Source organism: Panulirus ornatus, chromosome 17, assembly GCF_036320965.1.
Source record: "Panulirus ornatus isolate Po-2019 chromosome 17, ASM3632096v1, whole genome shotgun sequence".
Classification (NCBI taxonomy): domain Eukaryota; kingdom Metazoa; phylum Arthropoda; class Malacostraca; order Decapoda; family Palinuridae; genus Panulirus; species Panulirus ornatus.
Genome location: NC_092240.1, coordinates 10,937,482 through 10,955,000, shown reverse-complemented (window position 1 = coordinate 10,955,000; position 17,519 = coordinate 10,937,482). Strand labels below are relative to the sequence as shown.

The 17,519-nt window shown below is 44.1% G+C and overlaps 1 protein-coding gene across 1 annotated transcript in view; it reads right to left on the bottom strand.

Moving 5' to 3' along the window:
* LOC139754559 (nephrin-like) overlaps window positions 1-17,519 on the bottom strand; it is an 894,341-nt gene that overhangs the window by 227,832 nt on the left and 648,990 nt on the right. Inside the window, exon 9 of the mRNA XM_071671918.1 lies at window positions 8,086-8,245. Coding sequence (XP_071528019.1) covers window positions 8,086-8,245 — 160 coding nt within the window. The remainder of the gene's footprint in view (window positions 1-8,085; window positions 8,246-17,519) is intronic.

The window sequence follows — 17,519 nt, the reverse complement described above, 5'->3', positions numbered from 1 at the left end:
TTCCATTTCCTACTTACAAAGAATTTCTCATTCTTCCATTTCAGTATTGTATGCATCGCTCCAGCGCAGCAAAATTCATGGAGAAAGTAGGATCCACACTATCCCACACCTCACCTGATGAAAGCCGGCAAGGTGACAGGTTTGGATGGTATTGCAGTGGAACTTATTAAAAGAAAAGAGAGTGACTGTGTTGTTGACTGGTTGGTGAGGATATTCAATGTATGTATGGCTCATGGTGAAGTGCCTGAGGATTGGCGGAATGCGTGCATAGTACCATTGTACAAAGGCAAAGGGGATAAAAGTGAGTGCTCAAATTACAGAGGTATAAGTTTGTTGAGTATTCCTGGTAAATTATATGGGAGGGTATTGATTGAGAGGGTGAAGGCATGTACAGAGCATCAGATTGGGGAAGAGCAGTGTGGTTTCAGAAGTGGTAGAGGATGAGTGGATCATGTGTTTGTTTTGAAGAATGTATGTGAGAAATACTTAGAAAAACAAATGGATTTGTATGTAGTATTTATGAATCTGTAGAAAGCATATGATTGAGTTAATAGAGATGCTCTGTGGAAGGTATTAAGAGTATTTATTGTGGGAGGCAAGATGCAAGAAGCAGTGAAAAGTTTTTATCGAGGATGTAAGGCATGTGTACGAGTAAGAAGAAAGGAAAGTGACTGGATCTCAGTGAATGTAGGTTTGCGGCAGGGGTGTGTGATGTCTTCATGGTTGTTTAATTTGTTTATGGATGAGGTTGCTAGGGAGGGAAATGCAAGAGTTTTGGAAAGAGGTGCAAGTATGAAGTCTGTTGTGGATGAGAGAGCTTGGGAAGTGAGTCAGTTGTTGTTCGCTGATGATACGGCGCTGGTGGCTGATTCATGTGAGAAACTGCAGAAGCTGGTGACTGAGTTTAGTAAAGTGTGTGAAAGAAGAAAGTTGAGAGTAAATGTGAATAAGAGCAAGGTTATTAGGTACAGTAGAGTTGAGGGACGAGTCAATTGGGAGGTAAGTTTGAATAGAGAAAAACTGGAGGAAGTGAAGTGTTTCTGATATCTGGGAGTGGATTTGGCATCGGATGGAACCATGGAAGCGGAAGTGAGTCACAGAGTGGGGGAGGGGGAGAAAGTTCTGGGAGCGTTGAAAAATGTGTGGAAGTCGAGAACATTATCTCGGAAAGCAAAAATGGGTATGTTTGAAGTAATAGTGGTTCCAACAATGTTGTATGGTTGCGAGGCGTGGGCTATGGATAGAGTTGTGCGCAGGAGGATGGATGTGCTGGAAATGAGATGTTTGAGGACAATGTGTGGTGTGAGGTGGTTTGATCGAGTAAGTAATGAAAGGGTAAGAAAGATGTGTTGTAATAAAAAGAGCGTGGTTGAGAGAGCAGAAGAGGGTGTTTTGAAATGGTTTGGGCACATGGAGAGAATGTGTGAGGAAAGATTGAACAAGAGGATATATGTGTCGGAGGTGGAGGAAACGAGGAGAAGTGGGAGACCAAATTGTAGGTGGAAGGATGGAGTGAAAAACATTTTGAGCGATCGGGGCCTAAACATGCAGGAGGGTGAAAGGCGTGCAAAGAATAGAGTGAACTGGAACGATGTGGTATATCGGGGTCGACACACACACACACACACACACACAACACACACACACATACACACACACACACAAACATACATACATATACGACCGATATATAATGTGTATGTGTAGAAATGAGGCTCATATATCGACGTGTTCTCATCGGGGGTTTAACAGAAAATGGTATGCTGAGAGAGAGAGAGAGAGAGAGAGAGAGAGAGAGAGAGAGAGAGAGAGAGAGAGAGAGAGAGAGAGAGAGAGAGAGAGAGAGAGAGAGAGAGAGAGGAAAAAACCATTGTCCCGGTACATCACCAGCAGTAAATCATAGTGTGTGTGTGTGTGTGTGTGTGTGTGTGTCCCTTCCAGTATTAAAATCGCCTTATCATTAAATTCCATTCAGAATGAAACCGCTGCTCTGGGCAGGCCTGGGGAGGTGGGTGTTAAATGGACAAGTTTTGTCTGTGTGGTATACGCCCTTCACCAGTGTAGAAAACGAGAGTAAGAGGTGGGGAGGAATTTTCGAAAGCGGGAGTGTGGGAAGGCTTCAATATCTATTTCTTTAAGAAAATGAGGATTTTCAAGATAAGGGGAACTGACATAATAGAGAATCTCAAAAGAAAATAGAAAACGAAACTATGGGGACCATCATTTCTTTTTCCCTAAAAAGGAGGACTTTTAAGGCAACTTGTATTGTTGTGAGAAAGAAAAACAGTCAAGATATAGAAAACGAAAGTAATGGGCTTTATCAAATTTCCCCTAAAAACAAAAATGAGAAGTTCTAAGACAAGATCTACTTGTACAACTGAAAACCTCAAAAACTGAACACAAATCAAAGCTATGGACACTGTCAAGTTTTTTATATAATTGTGAAAAGAAAAATCTTAAAAATTACGAGTATTGTTACAAGAGAGAACTTTATAAAGACTGAAAAAAAAATAAAACCATCTATGGACCTTCTCAAGCGTCTTTGTCAAGCGGATATAGAGGAGCAACGAGTTGAAACAAAGGATTACAGCTCCAATCGTATGGAAGACGATTCAATCCTTTATGAATTCTGCCCATTACCTTACTTGTTTCACTTATGATAATATTCTCAACACTACATCTATGCCATTGCTAAGCAGGGAAATGGTCACCCTGTAGATCTTAACAACCCAATTACATTGTAACCCCTTCATCGAATGATGCTTACCGTAATTGTCAATGAATCTGTCTTAATTCTAAAGCACACGCTGTTATCAACGAAATCATTATGAACGAAATATCAAGACTAAGATAGCATTAGGGGAGTAGTTTGAACACGCACTTCGCTACCCGGGCCAACTACGTACCACCATAAAACTCCCCCTTAATCACACTTTCCAATTAACGACCCAGGACATAGCCTTCTGCTCTTGGCATGAAGGTAAGAGGGTGAACAAGGGCTGTATGCTTGTGTTGTTGGAACTCTTTAAATCATTTACACCTGATGAAGAAGATTTCTCCCACAAAAGATGTATCATTTACACCTGATGGGGTGGATTTCTCCCACAAAAGATGTATCATTTACACCTGATGGAGAAGATTTCTCCCACAAAAGATGTATCGTTTACCCCTGACGAGGCGGATTTGGTCCATGAAATATGTAACGTATTGTAAAAATTCAGTCAAAACCTTATCTGAATTCTTACTGAGGTGCGATAAACCCATTCCTTAGATTATTATAGGCAAAGTGAACTAGTCGTCAAATCTACCAGTCGAAAAGTGGGACAAATGACAACGGACTTACCCTGCAGCAGCTGTTTGTTGAACAACGTCCCTGAGAGAGAGAGAGAGAGAGAGAGAGAGAGAGAGAGAGAGAGAGAGAGAGAGAGAGAGAGAGAGAGAGAGAGAGAGATCGTGGGGGAGGGAGAAGAAAAAAGTTTCTCTTAAATGCGCCGGATTCGTTCTAAAATGTGGCACGTAGACAATCTCGAGGATGTCCATTAAAGTCCATTGTGTCTTGCCACCGAAACTTGCCAGGGGAGGGAGGTCCATTAAGAGAGTCACCCGCGGACCACTACTGCAAGCCACCCACGGACCACTAGTGCAAGTCACAAGCGGACCACTACTGCAAGCCACAAGGGGACCACTAGTGCAAGCCACAAGCGGACCACTACTGCCAGCCACAAGCGGACCACTACTGCAAGCCACAAGCGGACCACTGCTGCAAGCCACAAGCGGACCACTACTGCAAGCCACAAGGGGACCACTAGTGCAAGCCACAAGCGGACCACTACTGCCAGCCACAAGCGGACCACTACTGCAAGCCACAAGCGGACCATTACAGCAAGCCACCACTTAAGAAGAACCAAGGGTCGTCTCAACTCAAGACCTACTACACGCGAGAGGGACCGAATGATGTTTCTCTTTTTCTTTTTTCCTCTGGACGACACCCTTGGGTGAGAGAGAGAGAGAGAGAGAGAGAGAGAGAGAGAGAGAGAGAGAGAGAGAGAGAGAGAGAGAGAGAGAGAGAGAGAGAGAGAATGACGGAAAGACATGGAAAGGGGGAAACCAGGCTTGGGGGTGGGTGGGTGAAGATGAACGGAACAAGAGGCAAGAGAAGATGACTTTAGATCGACGTTAAGGAGGGGAGAGAAAAAAAAATACTGTGGTGACCAGAAGCTGAAATTATGGGCAAAGGGAAGGGATGAGGTACGTATGTAAACACATGGGTAAGCCTGCTAACAGATCTATGACCCGGTTATTTACGTTAGGACAACAACAGTATTCTTAGACTCCCAATCAACTGGATGTAGATGAAGACTGGACAGTATTGGAGAGAGTGTGTGTGTGTGTTTCAAGGAAAGGGGAGGAAAAAGGAGGAGTGTTGGGAAAGAAGTGTGAAAAAAAAGAGAAAGAAGAAGTTACAAAAAGGAGATATATGACTGAAATGAATATGTGTGAAAGAACAAAGGGAAACGCTCCGAGGAAAGAAGATGAATGAACTGAGAATAGCTTGTGAAGGGACAGAACTTTAAAGCGAATGAAGCGTGATGGAATGAAGGGAGAAAACATAAAAAGAGGAAGAGATATGAAAGGGCTGTTGGAGGTATGAACACAAATGGGAAACGAGTTGAGAGGAGAGTAATGATGAGCAAGACAACTGTGGAATAAAGGAAGGGAAAAATAAGATGAAGGAAGAGACGGAGGAAGGAAGCAGACACCAACATATGGAAAACGACTGAATGACGTGAAAAACATAACGGAAAAGGGAAGAGCTAGTTATACTGATGAAAGAAAAGAAACAGAAAACAAAATCCCAGTCGGTAGCTATTTCGCTACATGAAAGAAAAGAAACAGAAAAAAACCCAGTCAGTGGCTATTTTCGCTACAAACAATGGAATTACGACGAAAATAATAATCAATGAGAGGTAATCTGAATGATGAGAGGGTTAGCACTTAGTGCAATGACATGAAGGGTGAGTGGAAAATACAGGGCGAGGGCGAAGAATGTACCATACAAGGATGAGGAAGGAGGGCTGTAGGAGTAGGGGGAGGAAGTGTGAAAGTTGCTGGAGTAAGAGGAAGAGTGGAGGAGGAAGGTGAGAAAGGAGGAGGTGAGTGCTGTTTACAAGAGTTAGGTGGGAATGAGGAATGACTGAATAGGGTGGGGAAAGTGGAGTGAAAAGAAGAGGAGGAAGGTAAATAAGACGAGACTGAGAAAGAGTGAGAGACAGAAGAGATTCAAGGGGACGAGAGCTGAGAAGACATGAGAGACGATGACCATTTCTACAGATGGGAACCAAGGCCACTGTCATTCATAGCGACTCAGATGTTCTTAGGGACAATGACGCTCTTGGGAAATCTTGAAAGTACCAACAAGAAGATCGTAAGACAGATGACAGACCTGCTCGAGAAGACGTGTGTGAGCAAACTACTCATATCCCCTGCAAGAATATGCGGTGTAGAGTCTAGCTTCTATACCAGACGCTCCTGAAAGTCCTCTCCATCAGCTCTTTGACAGCGTCGTCACCAGCACTCAACGATGCTTCAAACATCCTTTCCCCCACGAAGACAACAAGAGTTTACAACCGCACTTCACTCCCACCATCCAGGAAATGCCACCACACAACTTCCTCTTGCATCAGCAAGCGCCAGCCAGTTGCGCCTCTTTAACACCAGCAGGTCCTCCTGCAGTACCCCTCAACACCTTCCTACGTCAGGAGGGCCATCAGCCCCCGTCTCGAGCACACTTTCACGAGGGCGGCGCAACCTCGTCCGGGGCACAAACTCCAGCAGCGTCCGCCGTTACTTCAACATAAGTCTACAAAAGCAGGTTCGAGTGTCTGCTGTTAAGTGGTCTGAAGAGACTGGGAAAACTTGCCTTCTGGCTCGCACCCACCGGCGAGAGAGAGAGAGAGAGAGAGAGAGAGAGAGAGAGAGAGAGAGAGAGAGAGAGAGAGAGAGAGACCCTCATCTTGACTTTTTCTTTTCCTTCCTCTTTTTTTTTTTTTTCAAACATTTCGACGTCTTCCTTTTCGATGTGTTGAGTACACTCACTACCATTATCCCACCTCATCCGAGGGATATTAAAAGAACTACTACTGCTGCTGCTGCTCCTCCTCCTCCTCCTCCTCCTCCTCCTCCTCCTCGTCGTGGCTCCTAAAACTCACACACTGTATAATATTTCCACGGGAAGGTCGATGCAACGACGGTTTTGTGAATGACGATGGGCGAATTTGCGGGAAGGGGAAGGGTTGTGTGTCACGCTAACACGCAAAACAGAAAGTCTTGGGTGAATCTCTTTTGTCTCCACTTAATACCATGGGTATATAGGTGATTACAGTGGAGTAATGATGTTAAAGAGTTTCTGATCGTATGTTTTGTACTCAGTCGTCTTTTCTTTCTTCCTCCATTCGACTTAGATATAATCATGTTCACTCGGGAGCTACTTTCATACGTATTTATACACAGGTTCATCTTTGAATGTTGTATCGTGTACGGGAAAATATTGAGGAGACAAAGAGAATGAGATTCATCAGGAGTCTTTAAATGGGTAAAGAAAAACACAGACATCCTCCTTCGAAAGGGAATCGAGAGTGAAAACTATAGTAGGAAATGTGAGAATGGGACAGAGATAGAAAGACAGCACGAGACATTCTGGTGACAGAGAAAAGCGAGAGAAGTCATTAGAAATACTACGAATATTGGCGAATTGAGTGAACGGAGACTCCCACCTGTAACATGCTACTGGGAAAGCCTTCCCTCTTGCTGGCAATGTATATATATATATATATATTATATATATATATATATATATATAATATATTATATATATATATATATATATATATATATATATATATATAAATAGTGATTCACATACATACGTGAAGCAATGATATCAATAAATTACGGGAAAAATAAACACAGAAGCTTCAAGCTTTCGCCTGTATTTTAAGCCATTTTCACGGATAAAAATGCTTGAAATATAGTCAAAGTTTGGACCCTCGTGTTTATTTTTCCAGCGAGTTCTTCATTATATATATATATATATATATATATATATATATATATATAATATATATATATATATATATATTATATATATATATATCGCGGTAAGTAAAGATAAGATATGTACTGACCCAGACCCACACTTTAGACATCTATACTCACTAGTCCCCCACGATTTAATAAATCCAAAAATTACAAAATATATTAACACTTGACAAGCTCTAAACAACCGTCTTCCCACCATAATTTCAACACCACCCTGCCAAACACATACACACACACACACATCAGAAACTACACTACCTAGACACATGCGAGTTACTCTGTAATCCCGACTTGGTTTCTGAACACTTCCCTATCGATCCAACGTTCACCAGCACCCTCCCAACTTAGCATGAGAGACACACCTCATGCCAACAGTGCAACTACCGCAGTGAAGACACTTGAAGACTCACTGCCCAATGGCCCTTACACTGTCCCCCACACAGACAGTAAGAGACACATTGAGCACTCACTGCCCGGCAGTCCTTGCACTGCCCCCACACCAACACATTTCATGACTTACGTAGCCCGGATCGATGGACGTGGCCGATGGAAGAAGGAACTAGGAACGACGTGGCCGATGGAAGAAGGAACTAGGAACGACGTGGCCGATGGAAGAAGGAACTAGGAACGACGTGGCCGATGGAAGAAGGAACTAGGAACGACGTGGCCGATGGAAGAAGGAACTAGGAACGACGTGGCCGATGGAAGAAGGAACTAGGAACGACGTGGCCGATGGAAGAAGGAACTAGGAACGACGCGTCTGTTGAAAGAAGGAACTAGGAACGACGCGTCCGTTGGAAGAAGGAACTAGGAACGACGTGGCCGATGGAAGAAGGAACTAGGAACGACGCGGTCCTTGGAACAAGGAACTAAATCCTGTCTCTCTACATCAGAATGGACTCCTTCGCCCATCTTGTGATGCAGCAACGCAGTGTGGCTTAATGCGAAGCACAGAAAATGGAATAAGGACATGGGCTCTGTACTCACACTTGATGCTGATGTCGACGCTGTTGCTCTCGGAGTCGCCTTCGACGTTGGACGCGACGCACTGGTAGCGTCCCGAGCGCTGGCGTCCGACGTGTTGTAGGGCCAGGGAGGCCTCCGTCACCAGCACGCCGGCGCTGACGTTGTGCACCAGCTCCTCCCCCTGCAGGAGACCAGGCATGGTTTAGTGTGGCCTGTGCCACCTGGTGGTTCTGGGAGAGAGAGAGAGAGAGAGAGAGAGAGAGAGAGAGAGAGAGAGAGAGAGAGAGAGAGAGAGAGAGAGAGAGAGAGAGAGAGAGAGAAGAGGAGTGAGAGTTTACACCACAAGCCAATGATGTTGTGTGGCACCAGCTCCTTCCTTGCCCCTTGCAGGACACCAGGCACATAGTCAGTGGCTCCTGAAGTGGCTGAGAGAGAGAGAGAGAGAGAGAGAGAGAGAGAGAGAGAGAGAGAGAGAGAGAGAGAGAGAGAGAGAGAGAGAGAGATATGGTACTCATGAACAACAGGGGGACCCGGACATAATAACCCTTGTCTAACCCTCTGATATATTGTCGAGGTCACATCATAAGCCTTACATGACCTTGGGTGACCTGCGCGGTGTGTGTGTGTGTGTGTGTGTGTGTGTGTGTGTGTGTGTGTGTGTGTGTGTGTGTGTGTAAAAAGCAAATATATGGGAGACTGCGAGCTAATAAATGGGTGGTGTGGGTTGCGTGAGGACTGGTAGAGGTGGGGGGGGTGGTATTAGAATTAAGCAGGAAGAGTAAGTGGGTAGTTGAAGTCAAGACCCATTAATACCCATTAACGGACGACCTGTGGAGGCTCGTTCATGCTTGTTATCGCCTCTCCTTATTGCTGGTGGAGGTGGGGAATGTGCAGTTAGCTGAGGTCCGATGAGAGAAAATCATTGGTAGCTCTTTCTTGGGGTTGTGTGTGTGTTGTGATATATTTCTTGGGGTTGTGTGTGTTGTGATATATTTCTTGGGGTTGTGTGTGTGTTGTGATACATTTCTTGCGGTTGTGTGTGTGTTGTGATAAGAGATACAATGTCTCTCTTATCACTCCCTCATATTACCCTGGCGCTACCTCACTGACGCGGGAAACAGCGATTGATTATGATGATGATAATAAATAATAATAATGATAATAATAATAATACTAATGATAATAATAATAATAATAATAATAATAATAATGATAATAATAATAATAATAATGATAATAATGATAATAACAATGATAAAATTACCCTTTGAGAGGAGGGAACCATTCCTTAGCCTGTCTGAACACGTCTCTCTCTCTCTCTCTCTCTCTCTCTCTCTCTCTCTCTCTCTCTCTCTCTCTCTCTCTCTCTCTCTCTCTCTCTCTCTATCTATCTATCTATCTATCTATATAAAGGAAAAATATTAACATTTGTCTATTCACTCTTCCCGGGGATAATGATTCGAAGTTCCTCCCCTCGTCGTCCACACCATGTGCACCTTCTTGGAACTTGGTCGGTCGTTAGATGAATTAATTGGGCCGGGTAATTAATGACCCGTACCCCTTTTTTTTTTTTCAGTCAAACCAAACACCTCTTCTCTCTCTCTCTCTCTCTCTCTCTCTCTCTCTCTCTCTCTCTCTCTCTCTCTCTCTCTCTCTCTCTCTCTCTCGTGACTCACGTGCCATCGATCGACTTGGGAAGGAGGGAGGGAGGGAAAGTATGGCATTCAACTCACAAATGATGGGATTTAGTTGTATCTCGGACCGTATGAGGCACTAGGACTATTAAGAGACACTGAAAAAAGAGTCACTGAAAGATCAATACCCCATCACTAGATCTGCAGACAGTATGGGGCGCATGTCCTGAAGTCCATTCTTCCCTTTTCTTTCAGCATAATGTGTCATACACTCTCTCTCTCTCTCTCTCTCTCTCTCTCTCTCTCTCTCTCTCTCTCTCTCTCTGGAACGCAGACCATTGCGCCTACACTAGCCGTCTCGCTTCCTTTCGCACAATATACCCTCTCCTCTGTCGCACAGTTTGCACAATAAACCGTTCCTCTATCGCACAGTTCGCACAATAAACTCTTCCTCTGTCGCACAGTTTGCGCAATAAACCATTCCTCGGTGGCACAGTTCACACAATAAACCCTCTCCTCTGTCGCACACTTTGCATAATAAACCCTTCCTCTGTCGCACAGTTTGCACAATATACCCTCTCCTCTGTCGCACAGTTCGCACAATAAACCACTTCTCCGTCGCACAGTAAACAGGGTATTTAATATCCCTCCTACCTCTCATGTCTCTCTCTCTCTCTCTCTCTCTCTCTCTCTCTCTCTCTCTCTCTCTCTCTCTCTCTCTCCATCTTGCTCCGCCAATGTTTACACAACACAGGCGAATCTATCTATCTATCGGCTCACACTAAATGCAAAGCACTCACCGCCCGTTGTTTCGAATCCCCTATCCACTCGCGACTGACCCAGGCCAGGTCGCGTGCCGCCGATTAGCCCAGGTCAAAGACAAGAGGATGGGGTGGGGGGGAGGGTAGGAGGGTGGGGAGAGGAGGGAGGATAGGAGGGTGGGGAAAGGAGGGAGGATAGGAGGGTGGGGAGTGGAGGGAGGATAGGAGGGTGGGGAGTGGAGGGAGGATAGGAGGGTGGGGAGTGGAGGGAGGATAGGAGGGTGGGGAGTGGAGGGAGGCGATCCCGTCATGCTAATGCCTCCTTTGATGTTTGCTCGGCCACTCCCTCGATGCCGTATTTGCACACGGGAGCAGAAGGGCATTGTGGATTTCACACGGGGGGGGAGAGAGAGAGAGAGAGAGAGAGAGAGAGAGAGAGAGAGAGAGAGAGAGAGAGAGAGAGAGACGGGAGAGGAAGGCCGAGAGAGAGAGAGAGAGAGAGAGAGAGAGAGAGAGAGAGAGAGAGAGAGAGAGAGAGAGAGAGTGAGAGAGAGAGAGAGAGAGAGAGAGAGTGAGAGAGAGAGAGAGAGAGAAGGGGATGGAGAGAGACGGGGAGAGGAAGGCCGAGAGAGAGAGAGAGAGAGAGAGAGAGAGAGAGAGAGAGAGAGAGAGAGAGAGAGAGAGAGAGAGAGAGACTGGGAGAGGAAGGCCGAGAGAGAAAGAGAGAAGGGGGATGGAGAGAGACGGGGAGAGGAAGGCAGAGAGAGATTGAGAGACAGAGACACAGGCAGTCAGACAGAGGTTTAGAGAGGATATATCATCCACACGCATTCAAACGCGCCCGATCTCATCTTCCTCTCTCGTAGATCTTAAAATAAACAGTCCATCAACAATTTTTTTTCGCACCAACTAAATCAAATTTGCAGATACGCAATCCTCGCTAACACTGCACTCATAATCCCTTTTAAAAGGATTAATCTCTGTAAATCATTCTCTCTTGTCCCCTCCTCACTGTAAAAAAAAAAAAAAAGAGATATTGCCATTCGTAAATGTGTAAGGATGACTGGTGTGTATATATATATATCTCTTTTTTCAGCAGTAAGTGTAGTAATAATTATGATTATCTGCTGTACGAGGGAAAAGAAATAATTGAGAGGCAGCAATTACCACCAGTGAACAAATATGTGAATGGGTATGTGTGTGTGTGTGTGTGTGTGTGTGTGTGTGTGTGTGTGTGTGTGTGTAATTACCTTTAGGTAATTTCCTATGTGTACTATAAGGGGAGGGAGTTTTCCACCCATGGGTCCCCAAGCTCTTGAATCTTTGTCTGTATATCACACAGAGCTATTTCAGTTTCCATACGCTGTCCACACTTATTGTCTTACAGCTTGGTTTAATATTCTAATTTAATATTTGTTTCTTTGGAGGTACATTTTCCACGTCATGTGTGACAAGATTCTTTCTTAATTTCATGTTCTCAAGCTTCTCTCTGGTCGCTACCAGCTCTTGAGGATCTACTCACAGTCAGCGTCATAAGCTGGCTTACAAACATCAAGAGGTTATGAACAGATCACCCCTTACTACTTTTCTTCCACAGTGGAGCAAATCTAAGGCCAATAAAACTTTTCCTTGTAGCTCAGGCTTCTTCATGCTGGTAGGATCTTTGTTGCTCTGCTCTGGGTCTTCTCTATTACTCATACTGCTTCCTCAAGCCACGCTGAACACAGCAAATATATTTAGTAAATTTCAGGAAAAATCTCTCATTTTTTCAAAAAATTTAGGGAAATCTCCTCCGGTGTCTCCCCAAGAATTAGTACGTTCCACAGACGAAGACGATCGTGTTCTGCCAAGAAGGTCGGCGTCTGTACCAGCTGCTCAAACACTAGTACCAGCTGTCTAATCACGAGCGCCACTTGTTACCGACTTGCTAGAAGGGAACACTGCCTCTGATTGCCCTATCATTCGCCTCCAACTTCCTGGGACCTTAGGAGTTCCAACGCCAAGGGCGGACCTGATTGTGGTACATGACGTTAAGAGATTAAACTTGCGTTTGCTTGGCGAGGAGGTCGAGTTGGTGGGTACACACACACACACACACACACACACACACACACACACACACACACACACACACACACACAGACACACACACGGGTGCTTCTTTTTTCCCCCCATCAATTCCCTACCGCAGGATAAACACAGAGGAAGGACAACGATGAAGACTCCTGTACCAGGATGATGGATGGATGCGTTCTTTTGCGCGCGCGCGCGTGTGTGTGTGTGTGTGTGTGTGTGTGTGTGTGTGTGTGTGTGTGTGTGTGTGTGTGTCCAACATGGAATTACGGTTGGAAATATCTGGCTGTCTGGATGCATGGGTCAGAACAACCATTGTGTTTTGACGAGCTAATCTCCCGTCTCCCTTTGTGTCTCTTCTCATAACCCAATGTCTCGTCTCGCGACACCTCACCGTTAGTGACAACAGCCAGTGGTCCCCTCTTGGCCAAACTCGTCGTCACATGATTCAGTCTTCCTTCCCTTGACCATCTTTTAAAACCTCCTTCTGTTATCTTCTTCCACCTCATACACACACACACCCAAACCCTCGTCCACCTCTTCCCTCTTCCTCTCTAACCACTGTCTCTTTTCCTCCTATCCACCTCTCCTTTGACCATTTCTCTATATCACACTCCGTTCTCTTTCCCCTCCCTACCTCCTCCCTCTTCCCACCTTAAAGTGGCGCATCACCACTTAAACGTGTATTTCCAACCAACTGCTTAATTATGGAGCTAACAAGGGAGGTGATGGCTGACTGGGAGTCCGTGCAGCCATGAAGGCAATGGAGGGGTCGCCCATGATATCAAGCAAGTAGTCAGGTGGTCCTCCTCCTCCTTATGATCATCATTATGTCACCGACCAAGACCAGATGGAGGAAGAAAAAAGAAACAGAAGAAGAAGACTTTGGAAAAGAAAACGGTGTTGACATGACGAGGTGATTTCCCTAACACTCGTTACAAGCTGATAGGTAAGTCACCCGTTAACTGTTTACCCTCAAAACTTTATGCTGAGTTTGGTCGTAACTCTCTGATGTAACAGTAATATTCCAACCGACGAATAGGCCATCCGTTAGCTGTTTAAGTACCTTCTTTGTTCATATGTTGATCCGTTAGCTGTTTAAGTGCCTTCTTTGTCCATATGTTGATCCGTTAGCTGTTTAAGTGCCTTCTTTGTCCATATGTTGATCCGTTAGCTGTTTAAGTGCCTTCTTTGTCCATATGTTGATCCGTTAGCTGTTTAAGTGCCTTCTTTGTCTATATGTTGAAGTTGTCTGTAATCCTTTGACATAACAATAACGTTCCAAGGTTTGCAAAGGTCCCAAGCAGCTGTTATGGTGAAGTTAATCGAAAAATTCTGGCAGTTTTAATGTTAAACACTGTTTGTTCATCAGAAATCCTGATCACATACATACATATATATATATATATATATATATATATATATATATATATATATATATATATATATATATATATATATATATATATACATAAATGATAGAGGTCATGATGATAGTAGTAAATAAGACTATTATAATAATCGTAATAACGGTAACCATAATTAATATTAGGAGAAATCAAAATGGTGATAATGATGTCTACAACAATGATGGAAAAAGTAATAACAAATACAACAAAGACAACACAAGCACCAGTCGTCATAACAGTAGCGGAAATAAGGGAAATTTTCCCCCGAACAATTTTGCACACAATGACTCCTCCCACCCCATAATTTCAACCCCCCTGGGATATAAATTTCCCAAAGAGTATCAGATCTGAAGCCTGAAACAGTGCATATTTCTCAGGGGCTTACAGGAACATAATGAATCAAGTCATAATGAATAGTAATAAATTACCTCCACTCGTGATACGATTCCAAATTAGCCTTATGTAGTTTTAGAGTTAATTTTTTTTCCCCCGTACTTACCAAGCTATGTAGCAAGTACTTCTGACTTACACACACACACACACACACACACACACACACACACACATATATATATATATATATATATATATATATATATATATATATATATATATATATATATATATATATATATATATATATGAACGAATATAGTGCACATGAACGCGCACTTTCATGGAACGCATGATACCCTCGAACAGCCAGGATTCGAACCCATGACTTTTTGCGTGATATTTGGGAACGCTAACTGCTAGGATACGATCACCCCTAACAGGGAAATGACAATTCGATTACATGCAATCGAATACCCTTCGTCTCACATCCATGGAAAACGGGGTCAACAACCGATCAAATCCCATCAGGCTTACATTACCACGCAAAATGTCCTGGGTTCGAATCCTGGCTGTTGGAGGTATCATGTAATTTTATGTATGTATATATATATATATATATATATATATATATATATATATATATATATATATATATATATATATATTTATTTTATTATTTTTTATTATACTTTGTCGCTGTCTCCCGCGTTTGCGAGGTAGCGCAAGGAAACAGGCGAAAGAAATGGCCCAACCCCCCCCCATACACATGTATATACATACGTCCACACACGCAAATATACATACCTACACAGCTTTCCATGGTTTACCCCAGACGCTTCACATGCCCTGATTCAATCCACTGACAGCACGTCAACCCCGGTATACCACATCGCTCCAATTCACTCTATTCCTTGCCCTCCTTTCACCCTCCTGCATGTTCAGGCCCCGATCACACAAAATCTTTTTCACTCCATCTTTCCACCTCCAATTTGGTCCCCCTCTTCTCCTCGTTCCCTCCACCTCCGACACATATATCCTCTTGGTCAATCTTTCCTCACTCATTCTCTCCATGTGCCCAAACCACTTCAAAACACCCTCTTCTGCTCTCTCAACCACGCTCTTTTTATTTCCACACATCTCTCTTACCCTTACGTTACTCACTCGATCAAACCACCTCACACCACACATTGTCCTCAAACATCTCATTTCCAGCACATCCATCATCCTGCGCACAACTCTATCCATAGCCCACGCCTCGCAACCATACAACATTGTTGGAACCACTATTCCTTCAAACATACCCATTTTTGCTTTCCGAGATAATGTTCTCGACTTCCACACATTCTTCAAGGCCCATGAATTTTCGCCCCCTCCCCCACCCTATGATCCACTTCCGCTTCCATGGTTCCATCCGCGTTAGTGAGGTAGCGTTAAGAACAGAGGACTGGGCCTTTTTTGGAATATCCTCACCTGGCCCCCTCTGTTCCTTCTTTTGGAAAATTAAAAAAAAAAAAAACGAGAGGGGAGGATTTCCAGCCCCCCGCTCCCTCCCCTTTTAGTCGCCTTCTACGACACGCAGGAAATACGTTGGAAGTATTCTTAATCCCCTATCCCCAGGGATAATATATATATATATATATATATATATATATATATATATATATATATATATATATATATATATATATATATATATATGCACGAGGTAACACCGCAAATGAACAGTCTCCTTCAGCGAAGCTGTATCACTGGGAACAGCACGTCTCGTCAAAGAACTTCTTACTCTAAAGGAGTCTACATTTCCCAGATACTGGACGGAGCACTTCCTTGGGCAACAAAAACATTTCTAAAGGTCCTGGGTTATAACAAGACTCTTTAACAGAAGTTGTTCCATGGGTAATTATAAGAAAATAAATCACAAATCTATGCTATTATACATTAATCTATCAATTTATCTGTCTTTCTGTCTATCTATCTATCTATCTATCTATCTATCTATCTATCTATCTATATATATATATATATATATATATATATATATATATATATATATATATATATATGTGTGTGTGTGTGTGTGTGTGTGTATGTGTGTGTGTGTGTATGTGTGTGTGTGTGTGTGTGTGTGTGTGTGTGTGTGTGTGTGTGTGTGTGTGTGTGTGTGTGTGAGTGTGTCTGTCTGCGTGAAAAAGGAAAAGAACCTCGTTGGGAAGGTCGTGTATCCTCCAAACTATTTGTTGGCTGGTGTGCGCACTCTGTCAAGCAGACGGGTGATATATGGGGGGCGGAGGAAGACCCATGTAAAGGCTCGTCCAGCTTCTCCTATTCTGTCTTTATTTGTCACTGTCCAGTTCCCTCTGGGGTGGGAAGCGAGCGAGGGAGGCTGGGAGGCCTTCTGGTTGGACCTGTGGGATTTACGAAAGAGTGTGTTTGGGTGGCTGGCTGGCTGGCTGGCTCTCTCTCTCTCTCTCTCTCTCTCTCTCTCTCTCTCTCTCTCTCTCTCTCTCTCTCTCTCTCTCTCTCTCTCTCTCTCTCCAAGGACCTTTAAGAGTAGAGGAGTCTGGCGCCCTCCACTTCCAGTAGCAGGGGGGGAAATGTAGGCTACTTCAGAGCGACAAGTCTTCTTTGACGAGAGTATCTCTCCTCCCTGCGATACACAGCCTTGCCAAAGGTAACGTTTCACTCATGTCATCTCAAGGAGGCGCAGGCCGGACACACACACACACACACACACACACACACACACACACACACACACACACACACACACATATAATAAACTACGCTTAAGAATGGAAGTAAATTACGTATTAAATGATTTATTTATTTAGTTTTTTTTTGGCAGACCTGTTCCATAGTGATGCATGACGATAGACAGAGACACACACACACACACACACACACACACACACACACCCGAACCCACACCCGCTCACACCCCATCCCCACCTCCAACCCGACCCATTTCGCCAACGCTGTTATTATCGCGCTGTACGTTCCCCCCTTTTGCTGCTGCCCAGGATACGATATGATCATCGCCGGCACAGAGAGAGAGAGAGAGAGAGAGAGAGAGAGAGAGAGAGAGAGAGAGAGAGAGAGAGCACCCGTTATTTGGCACCACCTTCCCCTCCCTCGGTAAATAGCCCGTCCTTATTTCGAGTGGCCAATGGCCCGTGTAATGATTAGTCGTTACAGTATCGAATCCCTGATCACCCCTGGCGGGCATTTTGTATATACCTTGG